We start from the raw sequence: 17,322 nt of genomic DNA, 5'->3' as shown, positions 1-17,322 counted from the left end.
GTGTCAGCACCACCACGTGGCCCTGTATCACAACCTCTCTCCCCTTTTATGCATCACCCCGTCCGTCCAAGCCCACAACCGCCCGGTCCGACGTGATGTTGCCATCCGGAACTGTACCTGTCCGGTCTCAGGGGTTGAGCCCCAATCCCTCAACCATAATCTAACATCAATACCGTTAAACAGTCACACAAAACCAACCGTCATGATTTCCAGCCCCTATTTCTGACAAGCCCTATCTGCTCCCTTCCTCGCTCCCTCACTCCCTACTGGGTCTCTTTGTGTGGCCCGTTCCCAAGTCCCTGGCCACTGGATTCTTGACTTCGGGAATTTCGGGCGAGTGTCTCCCGGGGCCTGTTTGCGTATGATACCACTGTTCTCCCGCTCACATCAGGCAGGCAAGTAAGACCGCCACAACCTCCCCAAAAGAAGAAAGCAAGAAAAAAGAAAAGAACAGACGAACGGCCTCAACGGCCGACGGGTATATTTCCCGAAGCTCAGCAGCCATCAAATGTAGCCTGTAACTGCCTCTTCGGGCGCGGTGGCTTGCTCTCTGTAAGTGTCCATAACCATGTAGCTGCATTCCACCTGCAGAAAAACAGCCTTGATCGATCAGAGTTTTCACCTCAAAAACCCTCCATTGATAGCATCCAAGTGCAGCATGCACCTCACGGCCCGGCCCTCGACCTCTTTACTCCTTGTCCCCTTCTCGAAGCTGTGGATGTGTATTCATCCCCTTTATCCACACAGCCACCATCCCCAAGACCCTACCATTGCATGTCTCAAGTTGACAACGCACGCCATCGCTACAACCGTTACCTTCACCCACATTCTTCAACAAACACAGCCCGGGATACCACTCACAGGCGAGGCTAGATCCTGTAGGTATGTAGGCCCGAAGGGAAAGTATGCCAATTGCACATTCCCTACCCGGCACAGCCGACAGGACATGACTTGCCCTTGACGCCGCCGCCAATGAAAGAAATGAAAGGGGGTCATCAACAACCATGGTACCCCCCTCCATCTGTCCCCCACATAGGCAAGGTGCTCCCTTATCCTCACCCAAGGACCGAAAGCTTCGGTCTTCGGTCCTTCAGTGATTATTCCCTTCGACAGTTCCCTCACACCAGACATTGGTCCGGTAAGTCGGTTGGTAAATGCAGTCGGTGCTCTCTCTACCGAGCATGGCCTCCCGCCCCCCTTTCTGACCCATCATCTGCGACCCTCGGAGGATATGCTTATGCCCGTTTTCCCTTCCCCGAGGCCCCGAAAGCAAGCTTCGGTTTGTACATGTCAGCGAAAAGTGATAGCCCCGTCCAAAAACCCCCAACGGCAGTAGATCGCCTCCGCGAACAACGCCGGAGTATACTCCGGCCTTCGCCTCCTTGTCCCCAGTCTCTCTACCCTGACTCGCTTGAATCCTCTGCCTGTTCTCTCAGCGTCCCCCAACTCCGTACCTCAATATCGCCCTCCCCGAACAAAAAATGTCACGAGTCCCCACGTGCCATTGACAGCGGATACCCAGCAAACCCCCCCCCCCCCCAAGATGGTGTGGGTAGCTCGCGCGGTCCACCAAATAGGCAAAAGATCGATCATCTCTGTGTTTCAGCTTTGATCAACAGAAAGCAGTAAGATCGATGATCTTTTCCTCCTTTTGTTCCCCCTACCCTCTCATCCTTTCTGGCCCCCAATCGCACACTCTTCATATACTAGCACTACTACACTAGTGTAGATAAACTTTCATTAACCACGATGCAAGATAAGATTGGATAGACAAGCCCTTTGCAATGTCAAGTCCCTTCTCTCAAGCTCTTGATGATTGTTGGTAAATGACACCATGTTGCACTTCACCATCGCTCGATGATGATCGGCTCTCACTTTCATGCTACCGACGAGGCTACCGACGAGACTACCGCCTGCAGCAGCGAGCAATGGCATAAAGGGGGCAGCATTGAAGCTGACAACCGGACAAGGGGACCATCTTCTTCCCTTCCTCAACATCCATCCATCTGTTGATCTGCTCCCTGTCTGCCCACCCAGTCCGGTTGGTTCAGCACTGCTGTATAAAAATCCCAAACAGGAAGGTATCCCAAGCCCAGTCCGTCCACGTCCACAGCCTACGCAGTCGCGACAGAAAAGGGGGGGGAAAGGGGCGGTCTGGATTTGTGTAAATGTACAGCAGTGCAATGCGTAGGTAGTGTAGTGTAGCCTCGCATCTCAGCCAGCCAGCCAGCCAGCGGCGTTAGGCGTTAGGTGTAGACACAGCAGACTGCTGAACGGGAACCATGATGAGGGGGTTGTATTCGGCCATTTGGGCTCAGGAGGGAAGGACGGGACAAGTTTGTTCGCCACTTCCTACCCTGAGGCGCTGAGGCTGGATGAGGAACTACACAGTTTTTGTGAACACGTGCGTGACACCGACCTCCATTAGGTAGATAACCCTCGACACCGCCCATCTGCCGCCCCAGAATGGAGCTGAGTTTGGTAAGGTGTGGTGGTGCCGGTGGTGTGCATGTTGTGTGTGAATGGGGCATAACGGGAGACCGGGTGTGTTTGACGTGGGTGAGGCCCGTCGAATGAGAGGTGCAGGCAACGAAAAGTGCGAATCTTGTACCTGTCTACTGTTCGGTTGTACAAGTCGTGGGTGAAAAAGGCAAAACGAGGTAAGCGGACTGTGTAGAGTGTAGGTACCGAGGTACCTCTCGGACTCAGCAGTGTAGTCAGTTACCATCGTGGTAGCATCATGAAATGTAAACGCGGGATTCAGAACTGTCAACACGAGATAAATAATATCCGGTGTGCTAAAGTCCAGGAATAAAGTCATGTCGGTTCTGCACGATATGAAATTCAGGGTCTCTCATGCACAGATCCGCTGAGCTGACATTGATTGACAAGACGAAAGATGGGATTTTGAGCCAGCAGCTATGGCAATTTGAAAAACCGGTTCTCGAGGTGGCGGCGGAAAAGAGGCTGAAAATACACTGTGTAGACGACGAGGGAGAGAAAAAAAAAATCACGACAGTGTCGTTAGCAAAGCCCAATATGCTCAGTTGGACGAATCCCCTTCCAGTACTCAGCCGTAGGGATAAGAGGCACAGTCATGTCGTGGCAGCGTACCCCGGGAAATGCAACAAAATGGCACGCAGGCCTGTCCTTGCCGGGTGTTTAACAGCATGTGCGGTAAATTGCAATGATGCTGGCCTTGGTTCTGGTGAGATCATCAGCTGTTTCAGATTCTGCCTGGGTCACTCTGGGCGCTGCGCCTCGGTGGATCAGAAAGCAACGGTGTGATGGAACCGTGGTGTTTGTTGGGCTCTTTTGACGTAAAAAGACCATGTAGAAAAAAGTATGTGTTGCTGGCTTTTTTGGTGCTTTAGCCGTGAGCGGGCGCTGCGATGCGACTGCGTTCTTTTCGATAACTCTCCCGTGGATGTTGTTGCTGTGGTCAAGCATGCACAGACAACTTGGCGTGCAGAATCTCTCAGGAACAACGTTACCAGAAGCTGTTGCTGAGGTGAAAGGTGTCCCCGTGGAGAGCATCCAAGTGTCATCTGAATTCTTCAAAACTCTCAGAGCCAAGGACCCTGGATGTGAATAGCGGGGCCGGCCAAACTCGCAGGGACATGGCCTCCGGAATGAGGGGGATACTGGGATACAGGCACACTAAGACAGTCTCTCCCTGCTAGCGAGGGAATTTTCGATTTGGAACTGTTCCCACGGGTCCATCAAACTCCAAGCGCATTTGCTTATCTGAAGCGGTAACAGTGGTTAAAGTCAAACTGTTGACAACGACAGGACGAACCGAACTGCCCGACATGACTCGAGAAAGCGTTTCGTGGAGTCTTTGTCATCCCTCAAAAACGGTGCAGTCCACCGTTGGTTAGTTGACGGCCCAAGTGGGGCCGCCCCCCATTAGTGGACCAAAAGTAAGCATTAATGACGTCATAATATACCGGCATTGAATCAACGTCAAGTCTTCCCTGTGATTTTTGCCCAGTGCTGTTTGGGAGTGGTTTTTTTGCTGTTTACAGTATTCTCGCGGCGTAAGGTGGCGCCATCATGTCATGTTGGCCGAGGACCTTATTGCATCCAGGTTTTTTCTTTCTTTTCTTTTTTTTCAGCTGCAAGGTCATGACGAAGAGGGTACATATTTTGGTTGGATGAGGGGGAACAGGTGGGAGTCGGCGAACACATCTGCCTCTCCACAGTGACGGGGACCCTCTTTTCACGCAACTGCATTAGACTGCATTGAATTTGGTTGCTGGCTCGCCAGCTCAAACAGACCGTCTTGTCCCGGTGGGCATGGGTAGGTGGTGTTATGCAATGTGATTCTGTGATTCCGGATTTGATAATGAGCCTAGTGGGCCTTCCTTCGTGTTGTCCAAAAGTTGAGGTAGCTGAAAAAAGGCTAACGGCACAGTGGGAGGCATCTGGTGCCTGTGCCGCTCGAGATCAAGCACTCATTGGACACGCCTCGGCAGCTTTTCCAGCTTTTTTTTTTTTGTGAACAAAATGGAGGAGGACCCTGAAGATCCGTCGTTGTTAGCGGGGCCGTTCTGATTGGCGGGGAATAATGCCGCGGGGAAAACTGTCGCCATCTTGCAGCCCACCATCAACATAGGTAGAAAGGCGGGCATAGCTCTTTGCTGCGTGCCCTTCGGCGAATAATGCTACTGGAAACCGGGTCGCAGCCTGAGGAGGCAATAGATCAATCAGAGATAATAGTCCAATGGCTCAACTCATGAAAATGTGAGTGCGGAATCCTTCCCAAGCCTCAATTGGGTCGCCAGGGCCAAGCCTTGCACGCCGACGTCATTTGTGGGGCCACTCCACAAATTGACCACACACAAGCATCCATTCGACACCACGTCGTGACGTTTGACGATGATATCAACCACAGCTTTGCCAACACAACATTTTGGTCCAAGCAGGAAATCATGCTGTACCTACCTCTCTCATAATCCCTTTATTGATGTCAGTCTCCAGCCTCCTACAAAAGCTGAATGCCGAAAGAAGGCGCAGTTTTGACAGTAGCCGTTACCGTTCGGCCCTCTACGCCATCTGACACCAAAAGCCCACATCCCAATGTCTCACCCTGTGTTGCGTTCCTCCGAGTTCCAGGTTCCCATCTGCCCGACCTCGCCATGTGTCTGGGTCTCGTCTGTTTTTCTTTCCGTGTGTTCCCACTGCCGAAACAACGTTGATGGTTGTGGGGGCCGGGCGGCTTGAGGAACTCTGCATTCGCAGGCAGGTCTTCCCGACTGCGTCATTTTGTCGAATAGGAACCCATCCTGTTCCCAGTTTTTCTTCTTATGCTTCATCATCTTGCAGCCCCATCGTGTCCCCCTTCATTGTCCTGGTTTGAATTGTATGTACATAGATGAGAAGAGCGATCAGGAGGTGTCCATTGTGGCTGTGAAGGGAAGGGACCCGGTTGGGAAAAGCGATGGCGAACGGTAGGGACTTGCAATATCATCACCATCAACAACCCCACCCTCATCCCCGTTCCAGACATAGTGTGCTAGATGAAGGCCGTGTTCACATGTCCTCGGTGGTAGACGAGTAAGATGGTCTCCATCTATATGTTAGACGAGAGCGCGCGTAGAGGGTGTCATGTTCAGATTTTCTTGGTTCTCTGGTGGTTATACCCCCGCTTTCTAGCCCCGGATCAGCACTGCTTCAGCAAATTCAAGCTTCCACAGGGCGATGGCCGTGTGATTGGAACTTACCATTGAGGGCAATGATCAGAGCCATCTCCTCAGCAGCCCTGGGCTTGGAGCCGAAGAGACTGATTTGCAGATTTGAAACATAGCGTAGCCCTCAAGGTTCCTCGACAAGGTTGGCTATCTTCCTCTTTGGTCAAGAGAGGAAAGTTTTGTCGCCGAAGTATCCTATTCGCCTCCTCCTTGTTGTCCCACCCCCTTTTGAGGTGTTCGTCCCAAGGTAAGGCGTCAATATAGGGCTCCACGTCTTTGCCTTGTGGCCTTGTTGGGGTTCTTGGGCATCAGTCCCAGTTGGCGAAGGCTGTGGAAGGGCCGACCGGGTTGGCGCCACGCCGGGGGGAGGGCGATGATCTCCTTCCGGTTCCGGGCTTCCTTCTTCCCTCCGTGGTCCACCTTGCCGCCGTCTCGCCTCGAGGTGTCCCGAGGGGCGGGCGGTCTGGGATGACACGTGTATGTGCTGATGTCTGGTTGATTGTTCAGTGCGTGTCGTCGACGGGACAGAAACGAGGTGTATGTACCAAGAAAACACCGCTTGTTGTTGGAAGGTGCGCAGGACAAGGCGGCGAGTAACTAATCTGAAGCGGTACAAGATAGAGTGGATCGTCGGTACTGCAGTGCGAACGTTTGTCGTGACGGCAGGCGTGATGACCAGGCAGCATGTCTCTTGTCGATCGCGCGCCCCAAGTCAACCAACCAAGGTGGCTCCAAGGAAGACACTTGCTTCCTCATCCTGCTCGCGTACATCTATCTCTCTTTGGTGTGTCATTGGTGTGGAAACTTTGTTCGTGCGAGTGCACGCAGAGAACCATGCTGACATGCTTTTTGCATGGTTGCGTGTATCGGGTGCGGGGCGTCGCAGTCGTTCCGGGTCAGACAGAATCTGCGGTGCTTGTCGGGTAGGCTTGTCGATTGGGGAGACAATTGTCCTGAAACTGCGTCTAGATGAAGTGTGGGTAATGGGACTTGCGAAATGGTGCCGAGGGAATGATGATCCTGTCAATGGTTAATTGGAAGCATTTAAACTGAGTGCGGAGAATAAAGCTATTTTTTTTTTTCAGGGCCATTGTGTTCGGGTTACGTTGGCAGATTAGGGACTATTGGAATAAGAACACATGGAATATGGGGTCGAAGCTTCGGGAGGATGAATGGCAAGGTTGGTTGATGGTTCATCGATTTTTTGTTGCCACGTCGTACAGCGAACTGGTTCGAGCGAGGCAGGGTCTAGAGAGACCACGTGGTGTGCTAATAGTACATGATTATGTTTAGGTAGGTGTGTAGGTATGTAATGTGTGAAATGTGCTCCCCTCTCCCCGCCTTTCCACAGACCGTCCACCCAAAATACAACAAGGCCAGGGAGAGGAGGAGTGATGGTGATGCCGCCCCTGCTCTGCTTTCGTTCCTCATCGCTAGAAAATATCTACCATGTCGTGCCAGGGTACATCTCGTGTATGTTGTGTCCCAAACTCTGGAGACCTAACCTCCGAAAACCCCCGCCGTCCGCTCCAAATCCGTTTTGTGACAATGAAAATCCGTATAGTGTGACACGCAAGCGACAGTACAGAAGGGCAAATGCAGCTTGCTGCATGCCTTGAACAAAAAAAAAACACAACCGGTAACGCCGATGCCATGAGGGTATCGTCCAAGGGAGACATCTCCTGCCTCATTTCCTGTTGGAAGATGCCGCTCTTCGCTCTTTCGACCAATGACAGATTAAGAAAAAAAGGATTAAAAGCGATAGATGTTGACTCGTCCGTAGATGAAGAAGTATGGCGTTCGATGTGGTGGATGTGATCCCCTGAATGCTCATATGTGTATGGTGTGGTATGTGTGTTGTGTGTAAGTGACGATAAATTACAAGGTTGTAGTTCTATTGTTGAATGATTGTGGCGAGGTCGTGATGACGGACATGATGAGAATAGGGGATCGGACAGTGAGGTGATTCATATTTATTCGTCTGATTGGTGATCCTCGGAACCAGTTTCTGATGGTGTCTGGGGCTCTCCTTGGTTCTTGTGAACCTTTCTATGCCGACGAAGATTGGAGACGACGGAGAAGTTGCGACCGCATCCTTCAACCTCACATTGGAATGCTGCGGGAAAAGCTGTTAGAGCGGATAGACAACTATGTGGAAAGAACGACAAGACTCACGCTTCTCTCCTGTGTGGCTGTACATGTGCGTTTGCAACGAACTTGGTCTCGTGAATCGCTTGTCACAGACCTTGCACTTGTGCTTCTTTTGTGTGCTGGAGGAGACCTTGGAGCTGAATGATCCCATCATCGACTGTGGCGCTGGTGGCTGGCTCGACATGAGACCCTGGGGCCTTGGGAGCGTGCGCCCGGACAGCGACTCGATGTCGGAACCAGTCGTCGAGTAGTCGCTTACCGACCCGTCCACAGAACCACCATAGTAAGGGCTGAAGCCGGTCGAGGACACGCTCGAGGTCGCTGAGTGGGTGGATGGAAACCCATAAGACTCGGTCGACCCTCGTTGCCGAGCACGAACATCGTAGATGTTGCGGGGTGTGTCCTGGCTGAGAGACATCATGCCATGGCTTGCCTCGAGGGCATCTTGAAAGCTTCTCCGGTCGTCCGGTTGAAGTCCCCTGAAATCATAGTCAGATTCTGAAGTATGCTGGTACTGGCCTTCTGGGCCGCCAGACGAGTGGAGGCTCATGAGGCTGGAAGCGACTGACTGCTGAGAGTACCTCCTGGAGCTGTCTTCGGGCGCGAGCGCAGCATATGTCCCCCTGATAGGCGCTGGCGCGTAGCCAAGCTGATCATAAGCTGTTGGTGATGTGGCGTAGGATGCCGTGACAGGAGACGCCGATGTTGTGTAGGCCGAGGTGTCGTAAGGGGCAGCCGATGTGGTTGGGTGTTGTAACCGGTTGATGCTGAGGAGATCTTGGGACATGGGCATCATATCGTGTTGTCTGCTGTAGACATCTCCGGCTGATGACGCTGAGACGGGAAGGGGGGCATATGGCGCCATCGACGTGCTGCCGCTGGGCCTGTTGGAATGTTGGTGTTTTGAGAGGCCGTTGAGGTTGAGGTGAGGTAGGCTGGTGCCGTCCTGGCTGCTCACGTAGAGGCTCTGACTCCCACCCTGAGGTCCGGGGCCAGCAGGGGCCGACGTCGAAACCCAAGGGTTGGTGAAGTGCGGGTGGCTCGAGTAGGAAGACATGTGGTCGAAGTTTAAGGATCCGAAGCGGTGTTGGTTGTGTGTGTCTATGGTCATAGTCATGATGAGATGGGACGGCGTGTTGGTGTAAGTAATCCCCTTTCCGAAGCGTTGTTGGAAGTGAGATGCTAGTGGTGCTGATCAGGTGTGTGATTCCTTTAAGCTGGGTCGGACTCGAGAAGAAGATCGGACCACGGGCAGTCGAGAAGGACGGATCAGCGTCCTTAAGTGTCTTTGAAGGTGTCTGGGTGGGTATGGGGTTCGGGGGAGGGGAGGGGGGGGGGGGGGGTCTGAGTGTGACAAGAGATGAGCACAGATGGCATGCGCAAGCAAGCAGCCCTGCGCCTGCGAGGATGGAGTTCCCAGACTGCACGCTAAGCCAATCGCTTCACAAGTCGTCTGAACGTTATTGCCCTCTCTGGTCAGCGGGACAGGTGGAGACGCAGCAACAAGTGACGACTTTCCGGCAGAAGGGATCTGCGCACGAAATATCCCTATGGTCCCCCAAGGGCCCTGCCAGGGCGGGTTCAATTGGGATGAAACGAGTGGGATGGATGCCGCAAGAGGGTCTCCTCTGAACGGCCGTGGTCCTGGTTAGGCGTGGGGAGCAGGTGCTTGGTTTGAATCGGGCAAAACGAGCACTTGGGCGGGCAGGATCAGCAGCCGGTGGTGGTGTTCGAAGCTGGTACCTGAGGGCGTGGGATAATGGGCAAAATCACGCCTGAGCTAGAAAGGCTAGGTGAGCGTGGGCTGCGAGACAGTCCAGAAGCGGGCCGTGACGGTGACGATCCGGTCTAATAACGGTCAAATTTTTGAAGGGTAGAATTGCGTGAAGATGTGGCGGCGGTGATGGCTGCACGATAATGCTTAATGCTCTCTCTCCAACAGACCGTCTGTCAGTGCCGGCACCGGTCTTATAGAAGGGCAGGGTATGGGACAGAGGAGTCAAGACGAAAGAAGGGTATGCCAAGCACAAAACAAGCAACCCCTCCCACACTTATCCACAGGGGGAAAGCAATGAAGTCAATGGACAGGCCGGACGGCAGCTCGCTGTGCGTGTGTGGTGCAGCGGAGGGTGAGCCGGTGGAGGTTGCAAGGAATACGGAATCGAGGATGACCTGGCAGCAGGGGTCCAGAGGCAAAAAAGAATGGGACCGTCTCTGCCACGACTGGGGCTGCGGTGAAACGGGGGACGGGGGCTGCCGGGGGACGGGGGGTTGGAGAAATGTTGTCTCTCTTGCTCCCCCTGCTGCTGGCGGGGACGCAAGATATTAGACTCCAGAATTACTTCTTTCAAGGTGTCCGTCTGTCCCGGCTTGGTCAAGCAGGGCTGCTTTGTTGCCAGGAATGACTTTTGGCGCTGCGAGGAAGGCCACGATGAAAAGCTGCGAATGAGGCGGGAAGCGGCATGGCATCAATGGCTTTCAAGGTGAAGGATGACGTTCAGGTTTCGGGGACGGGTTCGGTCGGTGAACAGTTGGTTCAAGCTCACCCTTCAGCGAGCGGCCTGTTCAAGATGCAAAGTACAGTTGCTTTCAGGTACAGGTAGTGCTGCCCTGGCGTTCCGGCTAACAAACGCCACCGATGTTTTCTGTGCTTTTTGTGGAGGACGACTTGCGATGGGGGGCCTTCGTTATGCAGGGACTGTTAAAAGCCCAATCCAAGTATACTCCATTCTGACCTGCTAATTTGCTCGGTCAAATCGATTTCCTCTGCTCGCTAGTCACCTGTAAGCTACGCTATTCGAATTCATACGCTCTCTGTTGACGCCCATATCAGCACCCATCACAAACAATGGCCAAACAGGTGACGGTAGGTACTCAGAGAGGGGCAAATCATGCTTTTGTTGTATGTATTGTGACGGGATGGGCTGTATGCCAGGGTGTGAATGAGGTGTGTGGCACCTTGCTTGACCAGGCACGGAGTTGGTGGGATCGAATTCTGCGGAATTGCATGCCAGCCAGCAAAGCACAATTGGGGGCTCCACCCACTCACCGCTGACGCTGGACAGACTGTGTATTAGCCAAAAGAGGCAATACCTGCAGATTCCAGTTGTTCGCAGTTAACTAGGCAGACTAGGACTGTCCTAGCACTGCCTAGCCAACCCCACGCACTGTGGATTCAGGAACCAAACGTTCAATCTACATCGAGATCCTGCAGTAGTAGTAGCAGTAATATGTGGTGTAGAAAAAGCGAGGCACTGAGGGTATCATGGTTTAGGTCAGGTCGTAGCTGAAGTCGAGCGAGAAGATTTCAGCGCACCTCTTCAGCGGTATAACCGCAAACTACCCCTCGTACCCCTCAAGTCGGTGACATTGAAGTGGAATTGATGACGCTGGGGAACCATTCCGCCATTTCAGTGGTGGTGTGGTGGTGTGGCGGCGGAAGGTGCGGAGCCAGCAAGGAGGTTAAAGTGGGGCACCAAACTGCCGCCGTCTTGTGCCTTTGCCTTTCTCTTTCATCGAAGGATCGCGGGTCATTTTTAGGCCCAGTGACGTCTCTTGTCCAACCCTCGCCTGTCTTTATGATCAATCTCTTCGGAATGGGGTAATGGAAGATATCAAGACCCTGTGTTTCAGTGCTAAACACAGCGATTTTAGGGGTCGCTATCGCATCCTGGGGGGGCGTGACATCACTGAGCCCCGCCGTTTTCCAGTTGCTCAAGGGATGAGGCTCGCACTGGGTCAGAGGTTACATGCTTCTGCTTTGTATGACGCTGTTCATCTAACTGATGACAGCGCGGAGAAACGGTCCCAGAGACGGATGGCGTATCCCTACACCACCCTAAACTCTACACGACACCGAGCGAGATACCTGGGCCACTACCCTGGTCCATTCATTATCCTTAACCTCCTACCCTTTCCTCAACTGACGTGCCGACCATGATATCAAAGCCATTGTTCTTGCCAAAACGGAACAAGTAAACAATAACAGCCAGGCAACATAGAGCATCTCATCGAATTCCGAGATATCAACACTCCGCCTTTGACACAGCCAGGACTTCGTCACCAGCAACTGTACACTGGACTCTTCCTAGAACTATCACCGCACCAGTCGACATGCTTGGCTCGCGCTTGTAGCGGTAGATGAGCTGTTGCTGCCCTCTTCTCTTTCCTTGCTTTGAGGATGATGGCTTCCACTCTCCGCCAGTTGGGCTGCGTTCCCGGCGACCATCTTAGGATACAACCCCACCACCAGCACTGGACATCGGCCACTCACCGCAAAGAGGACCGGGAATAAACCCCCCCAAGCAAGAAGCCACCATCCATCACTGCTCCTACTAAGCGGGGTTAGCAGGGGGGGTAAAGCTCAACAGGCTGCTCTTTCTCTTCTCCCCTGCAAGTCAGCGGCAGCCGCAGCCAATGGCGGCACATCGGATGGGGCTTGAAGCCTTCATGCTCCCCCATGAACAGTCAGCAGGCCCTAATCCCCTCACACCCGTTCTGACACCGCAAGTTGGGCATCGGGAGAGAGGTTCGGGATGGCGAAATCGAGAGTCTGGAGAGACGGTCAGCTGCTGTAGGTTTCAGCCTTGGAGAGTGGCATTTTCCTCTCACCACAGCGCGACAATTCTACCGGAGGCTGCAGAAGGTTTTGACGGGACGACGCTGGATATATTACAATCCTACTTGAGACGACCTTCAGCCTCCTCTGTCCGCCGACCTCTACATATCCACATAGCAAACATTCTGGACCAGCTGAGCTGGCCCGATGCAACACCGGCTGGGTTTGCATCTCAAAAATTTGTGCGTGTGCTGCTCTTTGCCATTCTGGGCTGCCCGGAGCCTCTGTCGAGTGCTTTGGTCGGTCCACCCGCACAGAACCATGGTTTATGCCAGGCTCGAGAGACACCACGCACCTGTTGGATCTATCAACCCAACCACAGCAGCAGCAAGGTTCATTTTGATTAGAAAAACTCATTGTCCTAACCAGTCTCTTGGCGTCGATCGACTCAAGTGGCTTGCATAGAAGGATTGGCAGGCCTGTGTACCTTTATCGCTCGAGAAAGTTGGTTCCCCCACGATACCACGATACCGTTCTGCTAACCGAGGGTTAAGGGCTAAACATGCAGCTCTGAGTTACCCACGAGTTGGCCCTGCCGTTTCCATCAAGCATTTGTGCTGTTTCTGGTACAGTTGAGGCGATCATATTCGCTTCCAGGTGCTCACATATGAACATTCAACTTACCCTGTACATGTAAAGTGAGCGATCGCTTAAACTAAACCGTTCTGGGCCACACGAAACACAACTTCCCCGGAAACCCCTGTTGTATAAGTGGTTAGGTCGGCGATGTCAACTATGAAAGTTGTGGTGGTGAGAACATCAAATTTCTGGTTGACAGTTGCGTCAAATTAGCAGGCTGCAGACGGAGATGTCTCGGAGCTTTCCAGGACGACTCAACCCAACAATACGAGAACAAGATGCTCACATGACTTTTGCAAAAGCCTACACTGAAGAGTCGAAGTCTGTTCGGCTTCACATGGCGGATGATAGTCAGGAACCCAGATGCGGATCAGGAACGAAAGGTCGCCACAATATGCAACGGTTTTGATCGTCGGTCGAACGGTACATGAAGATGCACATCCAGCCTCTACATCGACAGTGTTTCCCTATGCTGAAGATCATCGCCATCACGTGGCATGGCTGGCATCTCTTTGTAGCCCTGCTTCCCTGGCGTCTGAGATTACCTATGCCTGGGTACGAGAGATGACAAGGTTGCAGTTGTCGTCAAGAGCCGACAACGGGAGGGAGACCCGAGTCGTGGTTGACTTGACTTGACTTGTTGTTTGACGCTGACTACGGGTGCCGTCGGGGACAAGAGGGTCACATTCGGGGACTTCGACTCCACGATTTTAGTTATTCTCCCCGCGGAGAAGGGAGAAACGCACAACGGTGCAAGCAGGGTGAAAAGGTCCGCATACGAGAAACTCATAAAAATGAGTGCCGAAACAAAATTGGCAGGAGCTTGCGTGGAGGTTTGGGAGAGCAAGTGACTTCTGACGGGAAGACACACGGACCAGGATCTACAAGCAAGGGGCCGTTACAGATTTGACAGGGGCTTCCTCAAAACGGACACCAGCTACCACACCCGTAGATAAACCCGACTCGGATGCTGAACCGCAGCCCAAGGGTGGTGGTCGGCACTGATAGCCTCGCCGTCGAGAGTGCAGCTGGCTGAGTGAAATTACAGCGAGGAAGAGCCGTCTGGCACACAAACAAACAAAGCATCACGAGGTTCGGTGCGCTTGTTCCAGTCTTGGCATCCTCCTTCACTCCAATGAGACTCGAAGCCACACAGCACAACTACCGCTATTCAAAGCCATTATCTCCACCGTGAGCTGGACCCGCTAGTCCAGGTCTGTACACCGGAGCTTTTCAGATGGCGCACAATGATCCGCCGCCGTTGAAGCCCGAGCGAGACATGGGGAAATCATCGATGCTGAGATGCGATACAACACGAACAAGATTATGGCATTTATGCTTTACGGCTTCAAGGTTTTAATCTTTTGAGGCAATGCTGTCAAGCAACACACACACAGGATCGACAAAATCTTTATCGTGCTGTTGCTGACCTGCCCCTCGGCGACACCACTTCGACAACTTTGGGCTTTTAGTTAACCTTGGCGGTGCCGCTTTGATGATTATTCCCCCATCATGTACTCCGCATAACGGCGCTCTGGAACGGGCCGCGGACATCAATTGCGCTTGCGGGGTTGCACAAGCACTCACCCGTGATGATTTAGACGCTTGATGGGTGGATATTTATCGAGGCCGTAATACGGGGCGGAGGGCATTTGTTGAGGTTAGGTAAAAGGACAGCGGAGGACAGGCGCGGCTCCGAACCGCGCTCGGCTTGAGACTTCGGGTATGTTCAACAGTGTCGTTGGCAACTGGACGGACGGCACCTCCGGCTAGCTCCGCAAACGGGATCTCGCAAGGGCTTCTTGGCATCTTGAAGTGGTCGCCGTTCATCCAACCTCTTGCCGAACGCCTCCAAAACGCCATCCTGCATCAAGCCGCCCCAAATCGGCCCTTCGACGTCAATACAGACATCTGTTCAACAAAGCCAAGCCAGCCTTGACGTCGGTGCACGCGTCGAGGACGTCAAGATATCCAAGATATCGATTTGGGGAATCTTGGAAGAACCTTCGGGTTTCCCTAAATGGACGAATCGTGGGACTTGGGATTTGATGCGCCCCTTTGGCCCCCCTGAAGGTGAGAAAAGTCACCTTTCCTTTTTCAACCACCACCACCAGCAGCCAAGACCCGGCACTGGGTGCGACGCCAGAAAATGCCGTCGCATCGTGATCGACACGCCCCGCGCATCTGTCAAGATCTGTCGTGCAGCAAGATGGCTCTTGATGGATCTGGCGCACATCATCTCAGTTCCCAAACAGACTCTCATTTCCCATCAACGCTACATTGCTGCCGGCGTCACCGTAATGGAACTTCGTTTCGTACTCTTCTTTCTTTTTATTCTGTGTTTTATCTCCGCTATTCGCACTTGTGTCCTTTCCCCATTTCCTTGGGCGAAGCAAAAAGGGAAAAAAATAACACCCCCTTTTATTGTGCATGGGGCTGGATGCGCGGAGTGTTCCGCGGTACTGGATGCAGGGCTAATGTTTGGTTCTGAACCTCAACCAAAGAAAGAGCTTCCTTTGAGACATTCTTGTCGAAAAAGTCACGAACCGGGCCGAGTTGAAAAACAGAAAAAGAAAGTCAAGGCTGCGGCAGGGCGTCCGAGGCTTGGACGGTTTCTTTTTCTCTCAACCATCTCTCGGTATCTTACCTTTTCCACGAATCGTTCTTGCGGCAGGCAAGAACCACACACAGGAGAACAGCCATCTGTTTGGCTGGGCGTCGTCTACAATGTTTACTTTGGCCCCTGTTTTGGGCTTCCTGCAGGCGACCAGACGCCACCACTGCAGGCCCCTAGACTTGATATCTCGAGCCCTACCTTATGAAATGGGACCTCAATTTTATTTTCTTGTTTCAGCGTTTATTCCCGGAAAATAAGCTGCGAATTGTACATTTCGAAACGACGTTGGGGATGCTTGCATTCTGTGGGGGGGGGGGAGACATGGCAGTTGTGAAGGAGGTCAGCCGGACTGCCGTATCGCCAGGCGGCGGTCGCGGGCGGCAATCGTCTAAGTTCTGTGGACAGGGGCCGTGACACCTCCTTCTGGCAAGTGATCAACAACGCCTCACAGCACGACCGCCCCGGCCATCTCTTTCCAACCCCAGATGCTCGGAAGATGGCAGCAATGATGAGCATCACCGGCCGCTTGGCAAGAGCCACAAATTACCGAGACTTTTGAGAGCCGCATGGGCAAGTTCGTGAATAGCGGCTTCTCCCGTTTTGATACCGAGAGCTTCTTTGGTTGGCGATGAAGAGTTGACAGCAAGGTAAAGGCTGCTATCCACGACAGTTCAAAAGACAAGGCAAAGCTGGCTAAGTGGGTCAATAGCACAATAAACTGCGACAATCATAACTGTATTCGCCTTTTCGCCTTGGCCAAGTGATTGTAGACCGCCCGACGACGACAACATTCCAACTGTCGGGTGACCTGACCAGTGGCTCCAAAAGATTTCGTCAATGATATTGCACATCATTATCCACTCAGGGTCTCTTTGCATAGCTCAACATGCCAGCCATTTCTCTGACTGTGGAGGAGTGTTGCGTTGTTGTCTTGCGTAGCTAAACCTGCCCGCCGGGTCCCGCGCAGGAATACAGCATGGCATGTACACACTACATGCCAGTCAGCTCACTCGCTACCTACTCGCGTGCACGACATCGACCGCCAACCTCTCTCCACCACATCATTCCAGCTGGTCGGCGTCCTCGCCAGGACGAGAGAGGAAGGTGGTTAAAGGAAGATGCCGCCGGGACACCTCCGGAAACCAATCAACCACGCCTTTCGGGGTCCATCGCCTACTAATATTTCATCACCATGGCTGGGCTTGCTGGACGGGTGGGCAGAGCAGCAACTTGCGGTGAACCGGATCATGCTGCTTTGTGGAACTGTCGACGGCGGGGATGAGATGGGATGGGATGTGATGAATGGTCGCGATGGAGGTGGGATGCCATCCGACCTCCTCACCATTCCTCCCTCTCCTCGCTCGGGCGCGGGTAGCGGGCGAGAAACGTACGACTCTGAGACTTTCGACCGGTCACACGTCTTGCCTACATGCAAGTATACTTTCGTTATCACTGTGTGCTGACACCAAAGTCAGTTCTTTCGTATTCCGCGGTCGTGAGGATGGTGATGATACCTGGGCGGTGATGGTGGAGGATGTCGGGAGGAAGCTTACTGCTCCCTCGTCAGCAGTATGGCCCGCTCGCAGCGGCCGTACTCTCGCTGGCATGGCCAGAGGCACTGAACCAAGCAGCCTGCTGGCATGACCCTTCCCCGCCTCTTTTCG

The 17,322-nt window shown here is 53.2% G+C and overlaps 1 protein-coding gene across 1 annotated transcript; it reads right to left on the bottom strand.

The window, feature by feature from the left end:
* Positions 1–7,666: 7,666 nt before the first annotated feature.
* On the bottom strand, positions 7,667–8,961 carry PODANS_1_17760 (uncharacterized protein; the record flags this gene model as incomplete). The annotated part of the gene is made up of 3 exons (XM_001907194.1): positions 7,667–7,809; positions 7,869–8,323; positions 8,414–8,961. The coding sequence occupies 3 exons, from the start codon at positions 8,959–8,961 to the stop codon at positions 7,667–7,669; spliced, it is 1,146 nt and encodes a 381-aa protein (XP_001907229.1).
* Between the last annotated feature and the right edge of the window lie 8,361 nt (positions 8,962–17,322).

The sequence above is a fragment of the Podospora anserina genome, chromosome 1 (genome assembly GCF_000226545.1).
Source record: "Podospora anserina S mat+ genomic DNA chromosome 1, supercontig 4".
Classification (NCBI taxonomy): Eukaryota; Fungi; Ascomycota; class Sordariomycetes; order Sordariales; family Podosporaceae; genus Podospora; species Podospora anserina.
The sequence above is the reverse complement of the archived record's forward strand: the minus strand, read 5'-3'. Positions and strand labels throughout refer to the sequence as shown.